The 22,712-nt window shown below is 34.3% G+C and overlaps 1 protein-coding gene across 1 annotated transcript in view; it reads left to right on the top strand.

Annotated features, from left to right (window-relative positions):
* The first annotated feature begins 6,287 nt into the window (after positions 1-6,287).
* Positions 6,288-22,712, top strand: part of LOC127831623 (atrial natriuretic peptide receptor 1-like) — a 32,297-nt gene continuing 15,872 nt past the window's right edge. The window contains exons 1-13 of the mRNA XM_052356602.1: positions 6,288-6,311; positions 6,967-7,075; positions 7,426-7,589; positions 12,977-13,097; positions 13,354-13,520; positions 13,902-14,078; positions 14,418-14,553; positions 14,893-14,984; positions 15,269-15,287; positions 16,159-16,240; positions 16,612-16,717; positions 19,800-19,877; positions 21,699-21,803. Of these exons, the coding sequence (XP_052212562.1) occupies positions 6,288-6,311; positions 6,967-7,075; positions 7,426-7,589; positions 12,977-13,097; positions 13,354-13,520; positions 13,902-14,078; positions 14,418-14,553; positions 14,893-14,984; positions 15,269-15,287; positions 16,159-16,240; positions 16,612-16,717; positions 19,800-19,877; positions 21,699-21,803 (1,380 nt within the window). The remainder of the gene's footprint in view (positions 6,312-6,966; positions 7,076-7,425; positions 7,590-12,976; positions 13,098-13,353; positions 13,521-13,901; positions 14,079-14,417; positions 14,554-14,892; positions 14,985-15,268; positions 15,288-16,158; positions 16,241-16,611; positions 16,718-19,799; positions 19,878-21,698; positions 21,804-22,712) is intronic.

The raw sequence follows: 22,712 nt of genomic DNA, 5'->3' as shown, positions 1-22,712 counted from the left end.
CAAATTTACTTGAGTACTTTTATATTGCACCACATACAATGCTATAAAACTATAATATTGAAATGCACATGTAAACTTTATTATAGATGGGTAGGTATTTCGTGTCAATCTCTTTCACATATGAAAGAGCTGTTGGTCATGCTGCTTTAAGTACATATTGATGCATGACACAATTATGATTAAGCATAATAAAACACTTGTTATTTGCCAAGATTCATAAGAGTCAAATATATACGAGCAGTTAGAGCGTAATCGTGCGCAGCGAGACTTACTCATGTAGACTTGAAACTGTTATTGCTTTCTTTCGAAATAATTTCATGTGTCCGATCTTATATGCAATATGCCCGGTGTTTTTTTTAATGCGGATTAATGCTCCGTTTGAGATACATAATTAATGAAAGTCTCAATATTTAAAAAAATTAACACCGGATTAATGTTGACCGACATTCTTTCATACAGAATGGATATAAATATTATAGAGCTTAACAAAAAAATACATTAAGCCCTATTCTCCCGACACACGCGCTTGACACACAGGTGGTTAGCGTGTGGCTATGATCATAAGTGAAAACATCTTTTTGAATGATAAATAATCATATTATAACGAAAAATCAACTTTTCTATAAATAAAAAATTCACTATCGTTTTATATATACCAAGGTATCCAACTCGAAATCATCCGAAAACGGGGTGCATCGTTTTGAACAGCCATTCCTAAATCAATTTTGCAGCGATTTTCATGAACCCGGTCTTATTCAACGCAAAAATGAATTTCCTTTTAGGAAATGTATATATCTTGTTATATTTCTACACATGCTGGGTCAAATAGTAAGAAATAACGCTATACACAATTCGCTTGACTTTTTATAGAAAAGTTGATTTTTCGTTATAATATGATTATTTATCATTCCAAAAGATGTTTAACTAATTATTATCATAACCGCACGCTTACCACCTGTGGCTGGACATACACCTTTAAAAAACGCTATACAAATTCAAGTACTTATGCACTTAATTGATTGTAAACAATGACGGTTGAAATCCGTGCGTGGGAATTTTTTTGGTAACCAAGAGCGACGTCAACATGTATGACAGACCTGTTTATATGACATTTTTTTAATTTATTTTGTCCAACTTGATTTAAAATTATGTTTTATGATATTTTAATACATGTAGTAGAAGAAGTTATTTTCTCAACGAGGAGTACAATAGTTGTACAGTACTAGACACGAGTACTTGTATTTTTCAGGTTTCATTTTATACCACAGACATTATATAGTCATAAAATGATAAATATGTGTTTATATACATTGTAATTATAGCCTGGTAAACAGACTAGAGAAATCTGAAAGTTTCACGCACAGGTCTGTGACAATGGGGGTTTGGGCTACTTTATAAATATGAGGTCGATATACAATCCACATCGGTAGATTACATCTACTGTAATTATTTGGACTAGGGATGGGCCACATTTCCAACACATCAGCCCCGCTATGTCCTGAATAAAATACATGTATAATTTCTTGAGTGCCAATTGCATCTTACAAATATCAAAAACATTCACGGAAGTCAATTCGTTGTGTAGGCCTAGTGGTCTTCATTACAATAATAAACGTATTTAGTTTAATGGAGATTATATAACAAAGGGAACTAATTCAGCTTATTCAGTTTACTAGTCAAAATGATTCGGATGTTTTCGCTTTTTTCCGAAAAGTTATTTATTCAACATACGGAGAATAAACGCGCGCCACCTGTTGTCATAATTTAGTAAATTGCATTCTGCTTAGTTGCATTCTGCTTACTGCCTGTTGCTAAATGCTGTTGTTAATGACGCTTAGTGGCAAAACCGATTATGACTGGTTTCAGGAATAATGAACACACACACATTGGATTGTCACCAAGCATGTTGCAACAATCATCAAGTTTAACCGATAGAGAACAAGCATGTTGGAACTGTCATGAAGCATGTTAGAATAGACATCACGCATATTGTAAATATTCATCATGAATGATGTAATGTTGCAGCAATCATCAAGTATAAACGAATAGACAACAAGCATGTTGGATTGTCATCAAGCAAATTAGAATAAGCATCAGTCATAATGTAATATTCACCACGAATGATGTAATTTTTACCTAAATACCCTTCCATAATGATTCGATATGACTGTGTACTTAACTTGTTTTGTTTATCTTATTTTTGTTGACCTCCAGTGATAAGTTATGTATTAATTAATGTATGTAATTTGAACATTGTAATTATTTATATTCAGCACGCACGTCTGTAAAATAATCATGGATTTGTATATGACCATAAGCTTGTTATGCTTAAGTCAAAATACATATTATCTTCTGTTCTGTATCTTATCTTATCTTTACAGACTTAAATCGTAAAAGTATGTAGCCTTGGAATTACAGACTTGAATACCATAACCAGATATTTTCGCTATTATTTAAACCTAATATACTCCAATAAGAGACTAATCCCCAGTATAATCTCCCATGAGTGTTTCAATGTGGTTGATGCTGTAGTCATGTTGGAGTCAATTATAATAGCTTTCAATTCATTCTGTCAGATCACGTAGACTTTTTTGATCTGCGCACCTGATAATCGGTTTAAAACCAATATCAGACGCATGGTGAAATAAGGATGGTTAATAATAGCGCCGTGGGGGCTGTTACTTATAATTTTCACAAAATTGACCGCTATTTATAAAGCAACATTTATTCAAACTGAAGCCAGCATTGCTTATTTTCATGCCTATATGGACTAGCCCATGCAATTATAGATTTAATGGGTCATACTTATTTAAATGTGATTTTACCATCAAACAAAATCGTTCCTTCAGTTTTATTATCCAAAGTTGAAAGTGGAATAGATCAGACATATTCAAATATGATAATATTTGTTTGATTACTACGCAAACACTGTCAATTATTCTAATTAAAACACTGCACAAATATGCATGAGCACTATCGATGCAGTAAAATTCTAAATAAAGACGGCATTTTTTGGAATCTTGAGTTTGAACCCCACTTGAGTCATGCCATGTGTATTGATTTCCAAAGCGTATAAACATGAGTTAATAATTGAATACGTCAATACGCAATACACTACATAGCAAACTTTTGATGCAGAGGATAAGCGCCTAAAATTGGTAACATTTTTTTTTAATTTAAAAGGCTAAATTTCAACCTTTATTTTCTAAATATGATATAAGCCGTGTATGTTTATAATGATTTTTGTAAGTACTTACCGTAGTGGATATGATGTTTGCCTACCGATCGTTAGGTCCAGTGGGCGTTCGTTGGATCTTATCAAAAGATACAAATATCTGGTTCTAAAACAGGAAGAAAAAACTTAACTCAGGAATCATATGCATGGGGCTTTGGTAACACAAACGCTAACATAAAAAAGGCTTATACTAATTACCAAGAGTTACTTACATGTATGTAAACATGATGTTTAAATTATATCCCTTTCTAACGCATTGTATTGTATCCGCTAGACCGAGTTTAACGGACCATTCTGTTTCTGCACATTTAGTTTTCGGTCTCAATGTACCTAACTATATTTTAAGATTTTGCTTTTTTTCAGTGAAGGCTGGCCAAATAAAATAAAACATCATTATATACCTAAAATTTGAACATCAATAAATATTTTACAACATCACTTTAATGCGAAATGATAAACCTTATTGTATTCTGCATTATATATGATATAAAGAACAAATAATGATATTATATTGCGTATAGAGGATTTAAATCAACGTTTTAGCATCTTTACGATACGAACACAATGAAGACGTCATACGATAGTCAAGAAAAGAAATTCACCGGCATATTTTACTAGCCTCAATTAGGATTATGTTGTGTAAGCAAATAATTGGTGACCTTACTTAAATTATGACATTGCTAGATAGCCATTATCGTACCATAATTGATTTTGCGCTAAAAACTAAAGTGGTAACCAGAATACATACATTCATAACAAGCAAGGTAGATTCTTGTTCCGAAACGTCACATTTTGGGGAAAACGAAAAAACAGGTCCTTTTTAAAACAGAAGCTTTAGTACATAATTAATGCTCTGCCATTTTGTTTTAAGTAATCACCATTTGCAACATTAAATCAAACAATTCTTACATCAGAAATATGTAAAAGAAATTCATATTATATGACGAAAATTGCAAAATAAGGGAAACATCGCGTTTTTAAATGATTCCAAGAAAAGTTGTTCGTGATGCCGTTTCTAACTTATATAACAATTGATGTTCTACATGTTTAATCCAACAGCGAATTTCTGTTTCCGCAGGGCGTACTTATAGCACATATTTTTATGATAGCGTCGCATTACTAATCTAACATTTATTAGACGTATATCTGGTAAGAGAAATGAATTCGTTTAAATACTATATTATTTCAAACTTATTACACAATTTAAAGTTAAAATATTTATAATTTTATTAAAAGTTAAGTGAACATGGCATGGCGCCATTCTAACAACTACTTCGGTATCTCTTGGCCAGAAATTACTTCAGTTTTGACATTTCATTAACAGGTTTTGTCAGACTGTTTCGAAGTTGTCCCTAAGTTTGATTAAAAAAATGTGTCGAATGCTTCACATAGATTTTACTGACATGTTTGCTTACAATACAGACTTAAGAACTTGTTATAAATTTATAATTGTTAATTTGCCAAAATGAACAATGAAATATCAGCAAGTATTATGTTAGAATAAAACCTTTGGTTCATTAAATTCGTAGACGTTGATCAATGATAGGTCGAACATACTGCGTAAATACATATTTTCATTAACTTCGTTTATGTAAAATCTTTTCCTTCAGACTTAGCGTATTACTAACTTAGCTAATTGGTGAACTATGCAAACCAGACGGATAAAAAATCAAAGCCTTTACATTTATAATCAAAAACCTATTATCTTTCATTAGGTTTGTCCGTTGATATCTTATAATTTATATCGTTTAGCAACTGATTGATTGCAAAATAGTGTCTTAAACGTAGTGAACCAATCGAAAGATAACAGGATGGACACAGGGTCTTGAAATCAGAGGAAACTGGGAAAACTAAAATTTAGGAAAATTTGGTTATGTGAACACATGTTTTAAAAATGCAAACATTATCCCCATCCCACTAGTGTATAAGCATGAAATATGTTTTTAAAAAGCCTACTTATTCGATGGAACTATAATAAAAACGGTATCAGCATATACATTTCACGTTTTAAACTATCGCGAACATCACATAAACACAACAACAAGGCAATGTATAAGGTGCGCATTTTGGCGGCATTTATATTTCTTTCAAAACAATACTACAACACTAAGCAAACGATGGGTTCTAAATAGTATCCCTTTTGCTAATTATGTCCGCTGAAATCAAGGTTGGTCGTGAAATTACATATCAATTAACATATGTTCATCGTAATTGATGTGTGAAGTCATTAGAGATTGATGTCGCGCAAAGTTTTACTAGCACTATAATGAACCGCAAATGCTAGAACACTAAGCCATGCGTTCTCAATTGTATCCATTGTGCTAATAATGTACTCTGAAGCCAACGTTGTCCTTATAAGCTTCACATCAATTAAGATATGTTCATCGTACTGTTTAAGTCACGGCACTGGAGATTGCAAAAAATTATACTTGAACTATACTGACCAATAGAATAAGATCAAACTCAAACATGCAAATAAGGTTCTCGGTTCTTGCTTTTTTACGGGAAGTGACAGCACTGTATGATATTGTTTAAACACATAGGAGTAATTTTGACCGAAGTAAGCAATTACATTCATGCGGTTATGCAAATTTGACATATTCTAAAACAAAATTAGGTTAAATATTTATATGTTTGTTCAATCAGAATGCATTATTACAACAGGCACTTTTGAAAACATAGTTGATGCAAAACAAGCAGTACATATATTTAGCATGAAGAGTTCTGTTTGATTAGATAGCAAAAGCAGGGACTTCTATCTCTTTAGAAACCGGCAGAAAGGAAATTATTGTGGAATTAACAGCTAGAACTCTGGAAATCCTATTCTAAGAAGACAATGAATTTAAGGCATATCTTGTTAATAACAGTACTTATTGGGTTCGCAACTTGCAATCCTGAGTCTCTATTAGATATATTTGAGTGCAACAACACCGGCTCTGACAACAACATCACTGTCGGCGTCGTTATTGAACGGTCGACATCTCTGTACATTCCGTTTATGATTAATAGAACTTATGGAATTGTGCAACTTGGCTTTAACCGGACTTGCGAAATGCTTCAGGGGATTTCTAATGTGGTAAGAACTTGCGTAAAATAGATATTCACACAAACTGGTTTTACTGTTTTGTCTTTTGGCTTTTACGTTCTTCGTTCTTATGTCGTGCATACTGCGAATTTAATCGTTAATATATTTTCACAACGAACAATCTTTAGAACAAGTTGTGAGAACTATCTAGTACTATGTGCTTCAATGACCTCGAAAGAGTTGGTAACTGTGTCGCGCGATTCCGCTGAAAGCAAGGTCACGTGTGCATATTGTTGGAAAAACTAGTTAACACCTCATAATTGAATTTCTTGCTATTTAATTTGTAAAAAATCTGATTTTTTTGTCTTTATATCCAATTCTACATTTAAATTGAAAGATTGGGTAACAATTTAATTCAAGAATGTAATTCATAAAACTTCCCCTACCTGATTAAATAGCAATAGAAATCGAACGAAATCATCAGTAAGTTTCAGCGATAAGCATAGCTTGCTAAAACCTGTAATTGCAAGCACTATTTACTGATTCACAAATTTTACTGATTAAGACGTTAATTGCGCAATAAAAACTGTTTGCATCTGAAGGTCGTTCATCATTAACTTTTTTTACATTGCAGATAATTAATGTATATATGTTAATGTCATTCATATATAACGCGTCACATGTGTGCACACGCATCTTTCCACAGAGACTGGTGCTGATGCCCTGTGATGTACCCTCATGTGTGGCGCTTAAGTGGGGCGCTCTAGCGGCCGAGATGCGCTACACGTACAACCCACACGTGATCATCGGGCCTGGTGAGATTTCTTGTATAAATCGAATGTCACTACGACATAAGAAAAACATAAACTTACATGTCGGTTCAAACAAATAACTGCAGTTTAAAATTGATGCGTAGAACACAAGCCTGCAACAATGTTTATTTGATGAATAGAAGATCATGTAATAATCAGTGGGTGGGTAAAAATACGGTTAATTACTTTTCGGGTATATCTAATCAAATTTAACGCTGAAACAACTTTGTGCTAGAAGTTTCATAAAGGAAAAGGGTTCAAAGTACGTGCGTCAGGTATCGTCTTAAAGACCACAAACACAAACGCTGATCTTTTTCAAGACACGCACGATACGCTCAAACTCTCATACACAGGATGCAGCCCCTCCGTGTCGACCGTGTCCCGCATGGCGGTTTCATGGAACCTGCCCCACATCACGTACGTTGGGTCGGACGAGGAGCTTGGAAACAAGAAGGAGTTCGCCTTGCTTACCCGGATGTCATACACCATGAATAGCTTCGCCCGCTTCTACATCGAGGTAGGTCATCCAGGGAGTGGTTTCTTGTATGGTAGCAGCGCAGTTGCAGTTGCAAAAGACGGTTGAATTTTTTTCTACCTCCATTGCATTTTTTTAGATGAAGATTATCTTTGCAAAAAGAAACTGAGTGTATCGCATGTGAGTTAAATATCGCACTAGGTCAGCATTGTGGAAGATTGTGCCTAAAGTGGAGTCATGTTTAGTTTGGAAAATAGACAATGTAAAATGAGCGGAAAGTGTTAAATAGATTTGAATGTGCGGTCTGTGCGTTTTTGTCCGGAATAACAGTCCACGCAGTGAACTCATTACCTGTTGCCAAAAGACACACTTATTTCCTGTGCGTGTGGCATATAGAAATATACCATACCTGCCATGTCGTTTTGTAATAAATCGGTAAGAATTGGAATTAAATAACGGCGAAGATATCCGAGTGGTTTTCTTACATCACAATTTGGCAGTAACCACTTTTTCTTTGTATCATACCTCTACGTAGCAAGCTTGAAAGAAATAATACCATATATCCTGGGTACCCGTATTACCGGTGACGTAAGCATTCATTTGTAAGTAAATAATATTAAATGCAACCTCCGTAAAACAAAAATCATATAATTATCATACGCATTCAGTTTTCCTCAAGTTAACACGAAACCTACCTTATATGTTAACTAAAACTCATTTAATCCATCACAGAAGTAAGTCACTGTCCGCCATTTTGGTTTCTACTGTTTACTTCTATTACCGGTGATGACATAGTTTTCCCTCAGACAAAACGCATTTTCAGAAAATCACACTGTACTGAACTAAACTGCCATACTGTCGAATATATACAAACAATCTATCAAAGTTTAACACATGTGATAAATTTGCAAACAATAAATGACATTAAATATGAATGAGTGTTGTGTTAATTAGCTTTCATTTTCACAATGAGGGCGAAGGAATGTAGAATTTCTCCTCCAGCACCTCAATGGAGTACACTATTTTAGATAAGTCGAGTGGCTACATTTGTCACATTTACCCCACTGAATAATTTCTAATGTGTAAATTAAGTTTATTTCTGGTGAGGCGTTGCCACATACACAACATGGAGTGCTGTTAGCTTCATCATCAGTCAGTTTGGAGTCATAATAATCAATGTAAGGTGCATTAAGTCCAGAGGTGCTTGGTTGTTGGGACTCACTATGTTTGTTGGATGCAAGTTTGTTTTTGTTCTCTTTCTTTTCAGAACCTTTACTTGTTTTCTCCTTAGTTGTTTTCTTTTTTGTTGTGACAATATCTATTTTCTTCAGTTTACTCTCTTTTGATGGTGACATCAAGTTACCAGTGACCGATGGTGGTAATGTTCTTTTCTGTGGCTTTTCAATAACTTTTGTATTTTTTTATTTTTTCTAAAAAGCTTTCAGTTTTGTTTTCAGGAATGACGACAGCCTGTGTATTTGTGTAAATAATTGATTGGACTGTCTTTGAAGGGAGATTGTGGTTCCTCTGCACAGGGTAGACACCAGCTTTTTGAATGAAGATATGAGATTTTCTGGAGTAAGTCCCTTGTTATATGCTTTAATGGACAATTCAGCAATATTCAAACGGGTAATCTGAAGACCAGGATTATTTCTATAAATGTTTGACATTCACTATAAAAGACACTTTTTAAAGGTCCGAAGCAGCAAACGTCCAAGGGTTGTGTGACACGAGAGGTGTGGGATGGTAGTACAAAAAATATCACATTGTGCTGTTTACCCCAATCTCTTAAAGTCAGATTAGCATGTGATTTGTGTCCATCAAAAAACAATAACAAAGGAAAGCCATTGGATGGAGCATGTTTAAGAAAATGTGTGTTCATGTACTGTGAAAATACAGTTGAATTGGACCACCCACTTTATGTGACAGTACCATTCGCACCTGGACAACAGCCTTTCAATAACTCATCATTCAAGCATATACCAGAAACAATGTATTAAGGTGGGATTCGACTCCCAACAGCATTACCAGATGCCATGTTGGTGACTGTTATACCACGATTTGATGTTATAGTTTGTTGTTTAGTGTTCTTTAAAGATATAACATTCTTAGGATTATGTTCCATGAGCACTCCTATTTCATCAATGTAAAAAAAGATTTTTTGGTTTGTTTGTTAAATTATACTTGACTAAAACATCATTGAGCTCATTGAAATAGTTATCAAGGCCTTTATTTGAAGTGCATTTGGCACGAAGTTGTGACAACTTTTGTGGCTTTGCCAATGTCAACTGTTTATGACGTCTCTTGAAACCTTCAAACCAAGAATTACAAAAAGGGAGACCTGTTGGCACTTTCCGACCACGACACACTGCAAAATCAGTTGCAATGTTGATAAATTCAGCCCGGCTATACCCATAACCAATACTAGCCATGTATGAAACATTCTCATCAAGTTCAACCTCTTCACCTTATGTCAATACAGGTGATGGACCAGAGTTGATAAGAAATCTATCTGTTTCTGATACAGGTTGCAGACCTAGAGTTCTGTCCCTGAGAGTACTTTCAGGTACACCATACATTTGAGCAGCTTTCCTAACCGAAGTGTCATTTTCTTTAACTTGTTTATATGCTATAAACAGCTGGTTTGATTCATACTGACGCTTTTCTTCTTCACAGGTGGGAACTGAAACTAAACAAGACAAAAGATGTTTTAACTTACCTTCAAATCTTTGGTATAATAATCATTTCAATAATAAGAATCTTCATGACAATTGAGAAGTTTCGCTCAGTAATGCAAAGTGTTGGTGTGTACATCCGGGTAATGAAAACGCGCAGCTGTTGTCTACGCTACATGTACTATGAAAACATTTGCAGACGGACTTTTCAAAATGAGAAAACTGTATGATCAACCAGATTGTATGTGTTAATAACGAAAATTGCATGGGCATTCGTGTTATAATACCTACTTACCCGAAGAAAAGACATTAGAGTATTTATCGTTTTGACAGCTAAAGGTAAAATAGTAAACAGTCTCCGACGGAAGTTGTAAATGAAAATGCGCGTGCTGTGACGTAGTAGCGTATTTACAAACATCACTGGTAATTCGGGTACACCGGTAATAGGAGTACGGAGGATCTGTTTGTGTTGTATGACGTTTGTTGATGCATTAAATATTGGTAAAGAATTGTGTCGTTGTCGGCTCAGGTATTATTTTAAAGTATCCCGGGTACTCGTAAGTATACTACAATGAAACCCGGGTACGGACAGTGCTCGTAAATGAATCCGCCCACACTTCGGGTACGTTTAAGTACACGTTCAGTTCTCATGGTTGATTCTTTTATACTTGAGAGTACCCGGATTACTTTTAAGTTGTACATGAGTAGTACATGAGTCGAAAATGACCAATGGATCGCTTTGTTTGCGTACTCCCCACCGTTGATTCTAATGTTGCATTTCACTCTTTGAAGGTGTTCAAGTATTTCGGATGGTCAGACATAGCCAATATCTTTGACGCAAACGATTACCGAAGCAATCTTGTTGGGACAAGTTTTCAGGTATCATTAATAATTTGTGTACATATCTTATTCTCCTTTAAGTAAAACATTGCTGAACAGAAATCTATTTATAGCAATTTAATACCAAATTTGACAATATTTAAAATATGTACATATGTATATTCTTATCATTATACTGGCTAAAATCTGTTCAGTAAATAGTTTATGAAAATATGTCTTGACAAAAGACATTCGCTTTTTAAAATACGCTTGTTGCATCTTTTTTTAAAGACTGAACGATTAGCGGAATGGTTGGTATACTTAGTACGCTCTTTTCATCTAGGCGACCCGGATTCAATACCGAAACGTGTCCCAAAACTTTAACCTTCTTCATAACTGTTGCAATATTGAACGTAGCAACTTGATATTTGGCATACATGTGTATCTCATGGAGCTGCACATTTTGAGTGGTGAAAGGTCAAGGTCATCCTTCACGGTCAAAGGTCAAAAAAATAATTCAAAAACTTTAACCAAAACTTTAACCTTCTTCATAATTTCTGCAATATTGAACGTAGCGACTTGATATTTGGCATGCGTGTGTATCTCGTGGAGCTGCACATTTTGAGTGGTGAAAGGTAACGGTCATTCTTCACTGTCAAAGGTAAAAAAAATCAAAGTTGCGCATTAGGGGGCATTTTGTTTCTGACAAACACATCTCTTGTGTTTCCCAACATTCGTGAGTCTAGTGAATAAATAAGGTAGCAGTGCTAGGCCACATTACGGATTACATTTCATGCAACGTCAGACGCGGAAGGACCACTAAAACTCCGACATACACTCTTTGTGCGCTAAATTACTCCATAAAATGTCTGCTGAATACCAGTTCCAAGACCAGACATGAAAGTATCATACATTTTTTTTAAACGGACATTCGTCTGCCACCGTTGGTTTATTCCACCTTGTTGTTAGTTGGTTACTGCCCAGACAGTATATGATCATACGGATATAATCGAATTTTGCTCAACTAAGTAGCAAGTAAATATCGGTTTATAAATATTCAACGAAAATTTTCGAAATTAGGCGAAACCTTTAAAAACACTTGCGTACAAAAATTAAATAAATTTTTAACATCATACAACAATTCTAAACACGTTTGAAGATTGAAAGGTTTTTTTTCTTATTTGCTTTAGAACATTAACATAAAATTAAATGTGAAACATTCCGAATGCTGATTTTGTACCAAAACAGGTCTAGAACATGTGTAAAATAGCAGATCTTTGTGATAACTACATACTATGAATATCAAGCACTTTGTGTTCAATACGTAGTTAATTTTCACAGAGACACACGGTATCTGCGTCTCTGATTACCAGGTCAAAGAATTAATAATGACAACATAAACGTTTCAAGATAAAAAAAATGTCTTTCATATAAATGTTATCTTCAGCCCAAATATTAAATATAGTGAAAGTGTTGTGAATATGAACACTGACTTTATACACACTGTATACACGCGCTTATATGAATACTACCATCTTTTGCCAACCAGTGGTCGGAGTCTAAACTTTAAAGGTGCGCATAACGAACATCACATAGCGTCAATATAAGCTTACTTAAATTGTTAAAACAAACATTTATTCTAACATTCAATAAAAAATACACCGTTATAAATATTAAAGGCATTTACATAACTATAAAGCAAATAAACTAGCGTGATAATTTGTGACGTAGTAGTATTCTGAACTACCTTAAAATAACTCCACAAGACCAAATCTCATACGAAATCAGGCACAATGAGTCTTAGCAGATATGCTGTTTCGAAATCTGGATCATTTAATAAATATACTAAACAATATTAAAAAAGAAAAGCCCTGATTCTGATATATTTTGCCACTGTTATATAATGATTCAATGCGCATTATGACGATTTTGCAGCGCACATTCGAAATCGAAGCACCCCACATTAAATCGCATCCAGTCCTTTTTAATGCAAAGGCTGCAGACCTGCGCGTAGAGATACTCCGAGTGATCAGTCAAGCTGGTTTTGTGTCAAGAGGTATACAAATACTTCAAATAGACATTGAAAAATAATTCCTCGATTTTAATATCATATTTTTTATAAATGTATGTTTTATTTCTTCGTAATATAAACGAAATTTGTCTAGCGTGTAGGTCGATAAAAGTCGAAAGTAGTATATATCTGTCATTCCATTGTGTCATGGTAATCGTTAGCGATTGCAAATCGCCATCCTGAATTTAATACAAGTATCTTCTCGACTATATGTATGAATCTGGAAACTGGATTATTTCAGTATTCATATTTGCCGGTAACGCGGACCACTTCCGCCAGATGGCGATACTGGCAAAGGAAAAATCGTCGCTTACGTTCGGAGAATACGTGCTGATATTCTTCTTCACGTATTGGGGCGACCCGAATGCAGGCAACTATAATTGGGAAAGAGGAGACGATTTGGACCAGGTAAGACGGTTGTTAAATCATCGTTATGGTCAGCATTCTCCTCCTCCTCCTCCTGATCATCGACAGTGTAAGCAAAATTAATACCACCAACACAACGAAAAGCAATCATCAACCATAACATCCGCTACAACCACCATCATACTAATCATACCAACATCTTAATGTTTATCATCAGCTACACCAGCTTTATCACCGCATTTCTGAATCATTGCAACATTTAGCAAATATATTTTCCAAAACAGGATCATAGTATTTTAAGTCACTCTTAAACGACATAGCCAGGGATCATAATAAAATAACTTAACGTTTCTATATCGTGTATTTTTATCCCACAAATCCGTCAATTCAGTGCGTTTTGGTTATATCCACGTGCATCCACAGGCGGCCCGGAAGGCTTACGAGGCGGTGATGGTAGTGAGGACACGCCGGTCGGAAGACCTGCAGTTCGCGTGGTTCGAGGCGGAAGTGAAGAGGCGCGCGATGACCGAGTACAACTACATGTGGGAAAAAGACCACGAGGTATCAAGCCTTGAATCGGTTAAGCTGTTTATAACAACGGTATGTCTGGTAAATAAGATTGTTTCTATCAACCTGTGTGATCCAATTTTTATATATAACACATGCATATTAACATTGCTTAGTTTCATACAGTCTATTGACTGGGTTTTACCAAGATACAAAGATTCTGGGGACCGTTTCAATAAGCTCTCGCTAAGTTCACATAAAAGAGATTGTTAGTTTTGCAGAAGAGAACCATACAGACACATTCGACTTGTATTATCATGTTTTGTTGTTTAGAAACTAATATATTAATTATTAATAGTCGAAGAAAATGTTATCGAAGAAAGTTTCGGTTAACCATTTGCGCTATAAGCATTAATTGCATGTCTGTTGTAGGTGTCCACAATGAACATAGGCCTATACGATTCCTTCACATTGTATGCGCTTGCACTTAATGAGACTATGGCGGCAGGCGAGAATCCTCGTGACGGGAAAAGAGTTGTTAAACGGATGTGGAACAGAACTCTCGTTGGTGAGAAATTTTAAGAGAACAATACTCACCTTAACTTATATATGTTTATATTTAATAATATATGATAGTTGTTTAGTGCACGTGCATAGAAACCCATGCAAAGGATGGAATGTATTTACTTTTGCACAAAACCAAACAAAATGCGCGTTGTTAATAGTGAAGGAATAAGAACAAACGTCTTTAAAAATTTCCGTCGTTCGCAATTACAACCATCACTTGAACCAACATGGATAAACATAACTGTACATTAAACGAACATTCGTGTAGACCGCCACTTTTATATAATATTTGAAATAGACCTCCATTTTTTATGTCTACATATTAAGTTCATTTTTCAAGGAATCGGCGGACCATTCTATATTAATCCAAACGGTGACCGAGTGATTGATTTCACCTTACTCGACATGGACCAAGAAACAGGACAATTTAAGGTAAGCTTTAGTGTTATAAGTTTCATTTAAACGCATACTTTTCACACATCCTTTGGAAGCGTTCTACCATTGAACCACCACCACCACCAACAACAACAACAAAACAATAGGATTTAGCCTTCAGCAACAATTAAAAGCTCAAAGCTTTGTCAGTGGATTGAAATGATATTAAAGGATGGTGAGTTCGTACATTTGCATTTCAAATTTTAACTTACATGAGATTTTATTGCCTTTACTTTTGGAACCTCCCTGAAGATAACCTACCGTGTATATACGTATTGAAGGTAGTTGCGCAATTCGAAGGTTGGAAGAACCGATTCGAGCTGATACCGGAAGTTCCGATACACTGGCCAGTGCGCGGCAGTCGTCCCCCCAACCGACCCGCTTGCGGCTTTCGCGGAGAACTCTGCGTAACTTTCTGTAAGAAATACTTCCTACATGGCAGTGTCATTAATCGCTCTTATCATTTCCATCACTATTATTATTGTTATTATTAGTATTGTTATTATTATTGTTATCATTATTATTATTATTATTATTATTATAATTATTATTATTATTAGTAGTAGTAGTAGTAGTAGTAGTAGTAGTAGTAGTAGTAGTAGTAGTAGTTGTAGTAGGAGTAGTAGTAGTAGTAGTAGTAGTAGTAGTAGTAGTAGTAGTAGTAGTAGTAGTAGTAGTAGTAGTAGTAGTAGTAGTAGTAGTAGTAGTAGTAGTAGTAGTAGTAGTAGTAGTAGTAGTAGTAGTAGTAGTAGTAGTAGTAGTAGTAGTAGTAGCAGTAGAAGTAGTTGTAGTAGTAGTAGTAGTAGTAGAAGAAGAAGTAATAGTAGTAGTAGTAGTAGTAGTAGTAGTAGTAGTAGTAGTAGTAGTAGTAGTAGTAGTAGTAGTAGTAGTAGCAGTAGTAGTAGTAGTAGTAGTAGTAGTAGTAGTAGTAGTAGTAGTAGTAGTAGTAGTAGTAGTAGTGGTAGTAATAATTAATAAATTATTTATTATGTGTTTATTATGATAAATATTATTGTTTTCAGTATAATAGTATTCTTATCACGTGTTTTGTTGGTGTTGGTGTTTTTAAACATTTTGTAACGGGACGACGATAAACGCAGAAACATTTAGCCTGTTTTTTCATCGATACGCCTATACTATTAGTACGTATGTCATACTGTTCTTCTTTAAGCGTTGTCCTCCAGTGCAGTGGTGGCGATCAGTCTGAGCAGCGTCATTGTCGTCCTCGCCATAGTCGGCATTTTCATATTCAGGTATGGATCACAGGAGTTTATCGATTGTAGACAGTGAAAACTTAAATATATATGCATATTTATTTCAAATGTAAATATCAATACCTAAAATTATGCTGATGCAAATTAGCTAAGAAAGCTAAGCTTAGGCTTAGAAAAATTACATAATAATTATAAATTCTGGAATCAAATCTAATTATACAAAATGTTGCAATAGTTGCATAAATGTATATGTTCTTTTTTATCAAGATTTATGTCATTTAGCTTTACGGACATAGAGCAAATGTGTCATTTTGAACGTTTAAGTATTTAATGAAGAAATATTTTAGTTTATAAAAATATATGTAAAAGTGTATTTCATGATCTTAATTCTAGCTCAATTCCATTTTCAGGCGAATTAAAGCGGAAGCGGATATCCAGAGTAACTGGTGGCGCGTGCGCAGTGAGGACATACACGTGACCATTCAGACGTCATCAGTAATGTCCAGCAATCGCCGGGTAACAAAAAGCGGCTCTCGAAACTTTGTTGATGGCGTTCAAATCTTTGACTTCTATAGTCATTAATGTCTCACATCGCTTTAATAAAAAAATTTGTTACTCGTATCGTAATAGAAATTGCATGGCGTTTCAATCTTGCACCACAAATTATTTCACTGAAATGTATACTGCAAAGTTTACCGATGCCGATACGTTTATTTGTATATGTTGAAGAACAAAACGTTCAACAAAAAGTTAATGAGTCGCATTACCAAATCTGCAAAGAATATTGAACTTTTCCATATTGTTTGATTTGTATAAAACTCTGTTTTATTGATTTCCTTTTACCACTACTTTTAAAATTTAACAATAGTTTTGTTGCCCTTAACACCACCTGTTTGTCTTATATTTAGAATGTGCACATACACAACATTGGTTGAATTAACTTTAAGGTATAAATCAAGAGTACTAAAACAAAATCGCCGTTTTAGAAGCTGATTGGGATGTGGTGGTGGATATAGGGCAGTGTCGGACTTTGGTATTGAACCATTGCAAATTCATAAAAAATTATTCCAACATTTATTCATTCAACATTAAAGTACACCATAGAATAACCATACTTTAATATGGTCTTTTTATAACATGTGTTTCTTTAAATGAATACCAAGGATAAAAAAGACGGAGAAAATTGAAAAGTTAAACAATTCCAGAAACATTGAGTACTAATTAAATAAGTCTAGAGAGTTTTTTAGTCCAACACATGTAAGTTAGGGTTTGGAACAGACTTCCTTTTTACTTTCCAGTGAATATTCGCAAAAACTTTGGCCCTTTTGATATATAAAGCTACTTTTACTATGGGTAATTTTAATTCAGGAAATAAAAAAAAGCATTTAATGCCTTATTTATTAGACTACGAAGAGTGCGCCAAAAGGATTAACGTAGCACTTTTACATTGATACCTACCAATTTCGCAGCGGGTCATGCTGACAATATTGCAATTACGTCAGTGCATGTATACAATGATTTCCGCATTAATTATACCTGCAGCAAATGACGAAAAAAGATAAATGATTGATCATTGTACATTCCATTGGAAAAAATGGTTGTTTTCCGGATGTCAAAATAAACTTCTTTTCGTCACACGTGTTTCTGAATTTCCACTCTGAGTTTGCGTTCGCTTCTGCCAACAGCATTAAATCTATAATTATGTTGATTTTCTGTTATTACTTCTTCTAAACATTTATTATTGTGTTTTGTCATTGAACCAATACGTGTCAATCGGTTTTGTGTGTTAGAATGTTTTGTTCTGATTTTAAGGGGTTGTGCGTAGTAATTAAGTTAGACAGATATTCTGACAGATCTGTCAAGATCGTTAAATACTTTGTGAAGTTTTATACTGTGAAACAGGGACATTGTATTCTTTGCCACGGTGCATTATTACAGAGATAAGAAATTGAACGTAAAACAACGCAAGCAATTGGTCGTCGAAAATACGGGACATTCTAAAAGAAATTGGTTTTACCGATGTATATGTCGTGAACACTAATCATTTTATCCCGATATTCAAAAAAAGATAACGAGACCAGTACTTCACTAACTGAAATGTAAATGTCATATAATCGATTCTCAATTATTGTATGTAAGTAACTTAAACCAGTAGTTAGGATAGATCATATTATCATGATGTTGTTGAAAATAACAAGCATATGAACAATATTGCTTGATTGCATTTCTCGTCTCTTATATTATTTATAGAAACGAAGAAGACACCAGAACATTGTCAAAATGTGTGTGTTGTGCAATCTAAATGATATCGATGATGAATATTTAACTGTTGTTAAATGCCCTAAAACGCTCATGTAAGGAAATCATTAATTCCGAAGTATAGATAGTGTCCAATTATGTTCAAACTTATCGAACTTCTTAATAGTTCAAATAAAACAAGTGTTCAGGAAATTTGGCCTGTTTTGTTTAAAATGCTTTAAATACGAGAACATGTATTACATTTGTAGAATAAAATAATATTTTTTTTCACAGAGAAAACAAGAACAGAATAAAGTAATACTTGTTGCAATTATTAAACTACGGTTTGACATTTTGTGATTGACACACATCTTGTAATTGTTTTTGTATATTTATGACCACGAGCTTTGAATGCTTAAGTCGGAATAAACTTATATAATATGTTCTGTAATGAACAAACTGTTATGACAAAATAAACACATTAACGCATGTGTATTTTATATCATACGTCCACGATATTCAGTTTCAGAACGACGGCGGCTCCACTTCGATAATGACACAACCTCATGTATCTCAGACAGTTGGCATTTACAAGGTTTGTTACAATACTTGCCAATCTAATATATATTCATATCATAAAACACATCTAGACAAGCGCATTTTGTGTGCTTCGAGAACACCGTTTGCATATGATTGGTAAAGCATTTTCAATAGTATGATGCCCTATTTAAGTCATATCATTCACTTTTTATGAAATTTCGATTGCTTCTAACACTTTTACCTTGTTTAATTTTTATATAGCGTATTAGACAGAACGTTAAACTTTGAAAGAACTCTTTTCATATATATTTGTTACTGACCTGCATTTTGTATTTTGGGCTTTAGAAATTATATAAAATTGTCTTGCGTGGTCGTGTCTTGTCACATCGTATCTTGTGACCATGCCAAAGGAGCCAATGATGTATCGACTTTTTTTTCAAATTTAAAATGTAGTTTCAAAAAATAACTGTGCTTTTAAGCCGAGAATAAATTGCCGCCGTAAATGGAGACTCGCTACCCCTTTCACTATTTTATCACAATATAAAGATACTTTGTCATTCGGCAGGATGGAAGAAACATTTCTATTCAAACATGGAATAACGTTATTGCAAGAAAGTTTATGCTAATGGCACGATAACATCTTTAAAAAAAAAAACTTAAAATCATCAAATATAAATTTGTCATTTTATTGCGACGGTATAGCATTCAAGCAGAAATTATTTCACATCGCATTTAAGCGATAGTATATGAATGAAACACTATGTTATACTATGTAAATGTATCTCTATTGTCTTTATAAGAAACGAAAACATATTTGCAGGGAACAATTGTGCATGTCAGAAAGCTGATGGTGAAGACAGTTCCCATAGACCGAGCAATTTTACTAGAGATCAAACAGGTATGCTCTTACCGCTTGCATAACGTCTTTAATTCCATTCATGTTTGTGGTTTGATGTCGCGCGTCACGTAGTTTCGGTTGCACGCAAATTGCATTTCAAAAACACCACAAAAGTAACATCTACTCTGCTCGTTTTGTTTATGTCAGAGAACGGACCTAGAAAATAGTTGTATAGGAACAATATAGATTTGAATATTGGAGATCTGGCTGGCAACGAGGCGCGGTGATTGTCCGACATCGACAATGGTATACCGTCGTCGTTCCATTGCTTTTATACAGAGATTCAAACAGCTCTGCACCACCTCGCCGCTATACATTTACATGAATATAAGAAGCGATGCTATCCTGACATCCAATCATTGAACCATTTTTCAGGATGACTGAACAAAAGACTTGCTATCATTCATTGCTAAAATGCTTAGAAATCGTGGAAACAAAGCTTTTACCAATTTAATTGATCTGTTTCTTTAATCTGACTTTTTTGTATCAACATATTGCATTTTTATAACAAATAAAAAAACATATACACACATTAATGAATACATATACAGATTAATGAACAGATTTAAGAATTAAAAACATTCAGAATGAATATACAAAATTTCAATATATACGTTTTGAAAATAAATGATCAGCCCTGGTCTTATTGCTTCCTGATGCTGTTTGTAATTGTTGCTGGACAATTGTTGCTCACTACGATAAACATTCATTATACATTAAAATAAAACAACGATATAGAAGAAACATTTTGGCATTTCAATAATTTCCCTAACACTGACTAAAATGGGTTTTTTTAATTACATACAATATATAAATATTGTGTGCTTATCAACGAGTGTCTTAATTTCGATCCCATGTATGGCCGTTATCTTTCATGGAGCAATCAGTATAAGTCAATTGCTGGAGAAAGACCAATTTCGTACAAATTTTCGTATATAGATTCCAAATGAGAAGATCTGAGCAAAACACATTGTTTAAACCTCGGGCTTATATCGGCATATGCGTAAGGTTCGCGGATTATTTCTTGATACGAACCAGTTCGATTTGAAAAGATAAAAAGAAAGCAGTTGCATACAATTTTAAATTGTGAATACCGGTAGAAATGCTTTTAATTTTTTTATCCGCCCATACATGAATAATTTTAACGACAATAGGGCAACTTACCTAATTATTTCGGCTTTTCGTTAACCCATTACCGCTCAGCTTGTTCTGGCGGTCCTTATTTTGGGTGTTGACCGATGCATTTCTACAATGCATGTGTTATCATTAATCCGATCAGAACGCTGATCTAGATCAAAATTTAATAAACTATCAAATGAAAAGTATTTTTCTAGAACGACGAACATTCAAAGTAAATTAATTATTTTAAACGGTTAATTTGTCAGATTCTTTAAAAAGTGCTCTTAAAATATTGTGGTATGTTTGCAACATTTGACCGCCAATCACGCGCTTTATTTCATAGTTTCTGAAAGGGTATATCACTACGTGGGGATATTTAATTGGCGTGTGCAAGGGGATAATCACAAAAACAAACAAACAATACTCCTGGAAACGCCCTTATGATTCTTTAGTTTTTAGATGACATGCATTTAAATTGAAGTGCATTCGTATTTCCAATTATTGACTTATAATGAACACACAACAGAGAGGTTCGGATTACTAAATCAAAAAAATGTTTTACTGTGAATGTTTAAATATATATATATATATATATATATATATATATATATATATTAACTAAACGTACATATAGAGCAAGCATTACCAGTATATATTCCATTTCAACATTTGCATCAACGCAGTAACTGGCTTTCCTTTCAGATGCGTGAGATCACCTGTCCAAATCTGACTCATTTCTTCGGGATCTGTCCAGAAACAGGCAAGATGTGTGTGCTGACCGAGTACTGCGCCAGGGGAAACTTGCAGGTACACACAGATCAAATTTCTCAAATACAAAACGTTAGAGTCAGCTCGGCAATTACGGAGCACTAACCAAGTTGTGTTCGATATTTTATTACACACTCCGGTGACTTAATCACGACGTTATCTGTAGTATGAATAGCAACAAGAATTGAAATAAAAAAACTCCAGCGGTTCACATGTACTTAATTTATAATAATTAATTGAGCGCTTCTATATTCTGAGCATTTAGTCGAAATTTTATCGGTAGGTCTCCCGAATACCTGAACGTCTTCTCCAATAAGAAAACAAGTTCCCTCATGCTTGCACACAAAGGTCAGGGCCAGTGTTAAAGAACTTTGTTACACTGAACATTGGTGAAAACAAAGTATACGAATGAAATTAAACATAAATGTTAATTTATTGTTTCCAAAATAAATGTTACCGATAACAACAGAGTCAACCTTTAAAACATACCTTTAAAACATTCATTTATACTGAACCGAAACAGGTCAGAGCCTATAGAAACATCAGGCACACAACTTTCTGGAAGTGTTCGAAAAACTTAGTAATGTACTTTATATTACTGAATAATGTCCGAATGATAAACGTTGTATTTGCATGGACTTACACCCCCACCCCCAACCATTTACTTTAGGGACTAGTTGAAACCCAAAATTAGTATTTGTATGCATAAAAATCTGTTTGTCGACAAGAAACAATTGATAATATTAGCAATTAATTCACAATAACCCCATCAAATTTAATTGTAAACTGTATATTTAGATATGTTGATGTACAATTCATGGAATAGGCTGGATGTTGAACACGTGATAACATTAAAAGACGCATTATTATTGATATTTGACCTCTATAACATAAACTCACTCATAATACTCCATGCATTGTTTTCAACGGCCTGCTGTGGTAACATTA

The sequence above is a fragment of the Dreissena polymorpha genome, chromosome 5 (genome assembly GCF_020536995.1).
Source record: "Dreissena polymorpha isolate Duluth1 chromosome 5, UMN_Dpol_1.0, whole genome shotgun sequence".
Taxonomy (NCBI): Eukaryota; Metazoa; Mollusca; class Bivalvia; order Myida; family Dreissenidae; genus Dreissena; species Dreissena polymorpha.
This window is presented reverse-complemented; position numbering and strand designations above follow the sequence as displayed.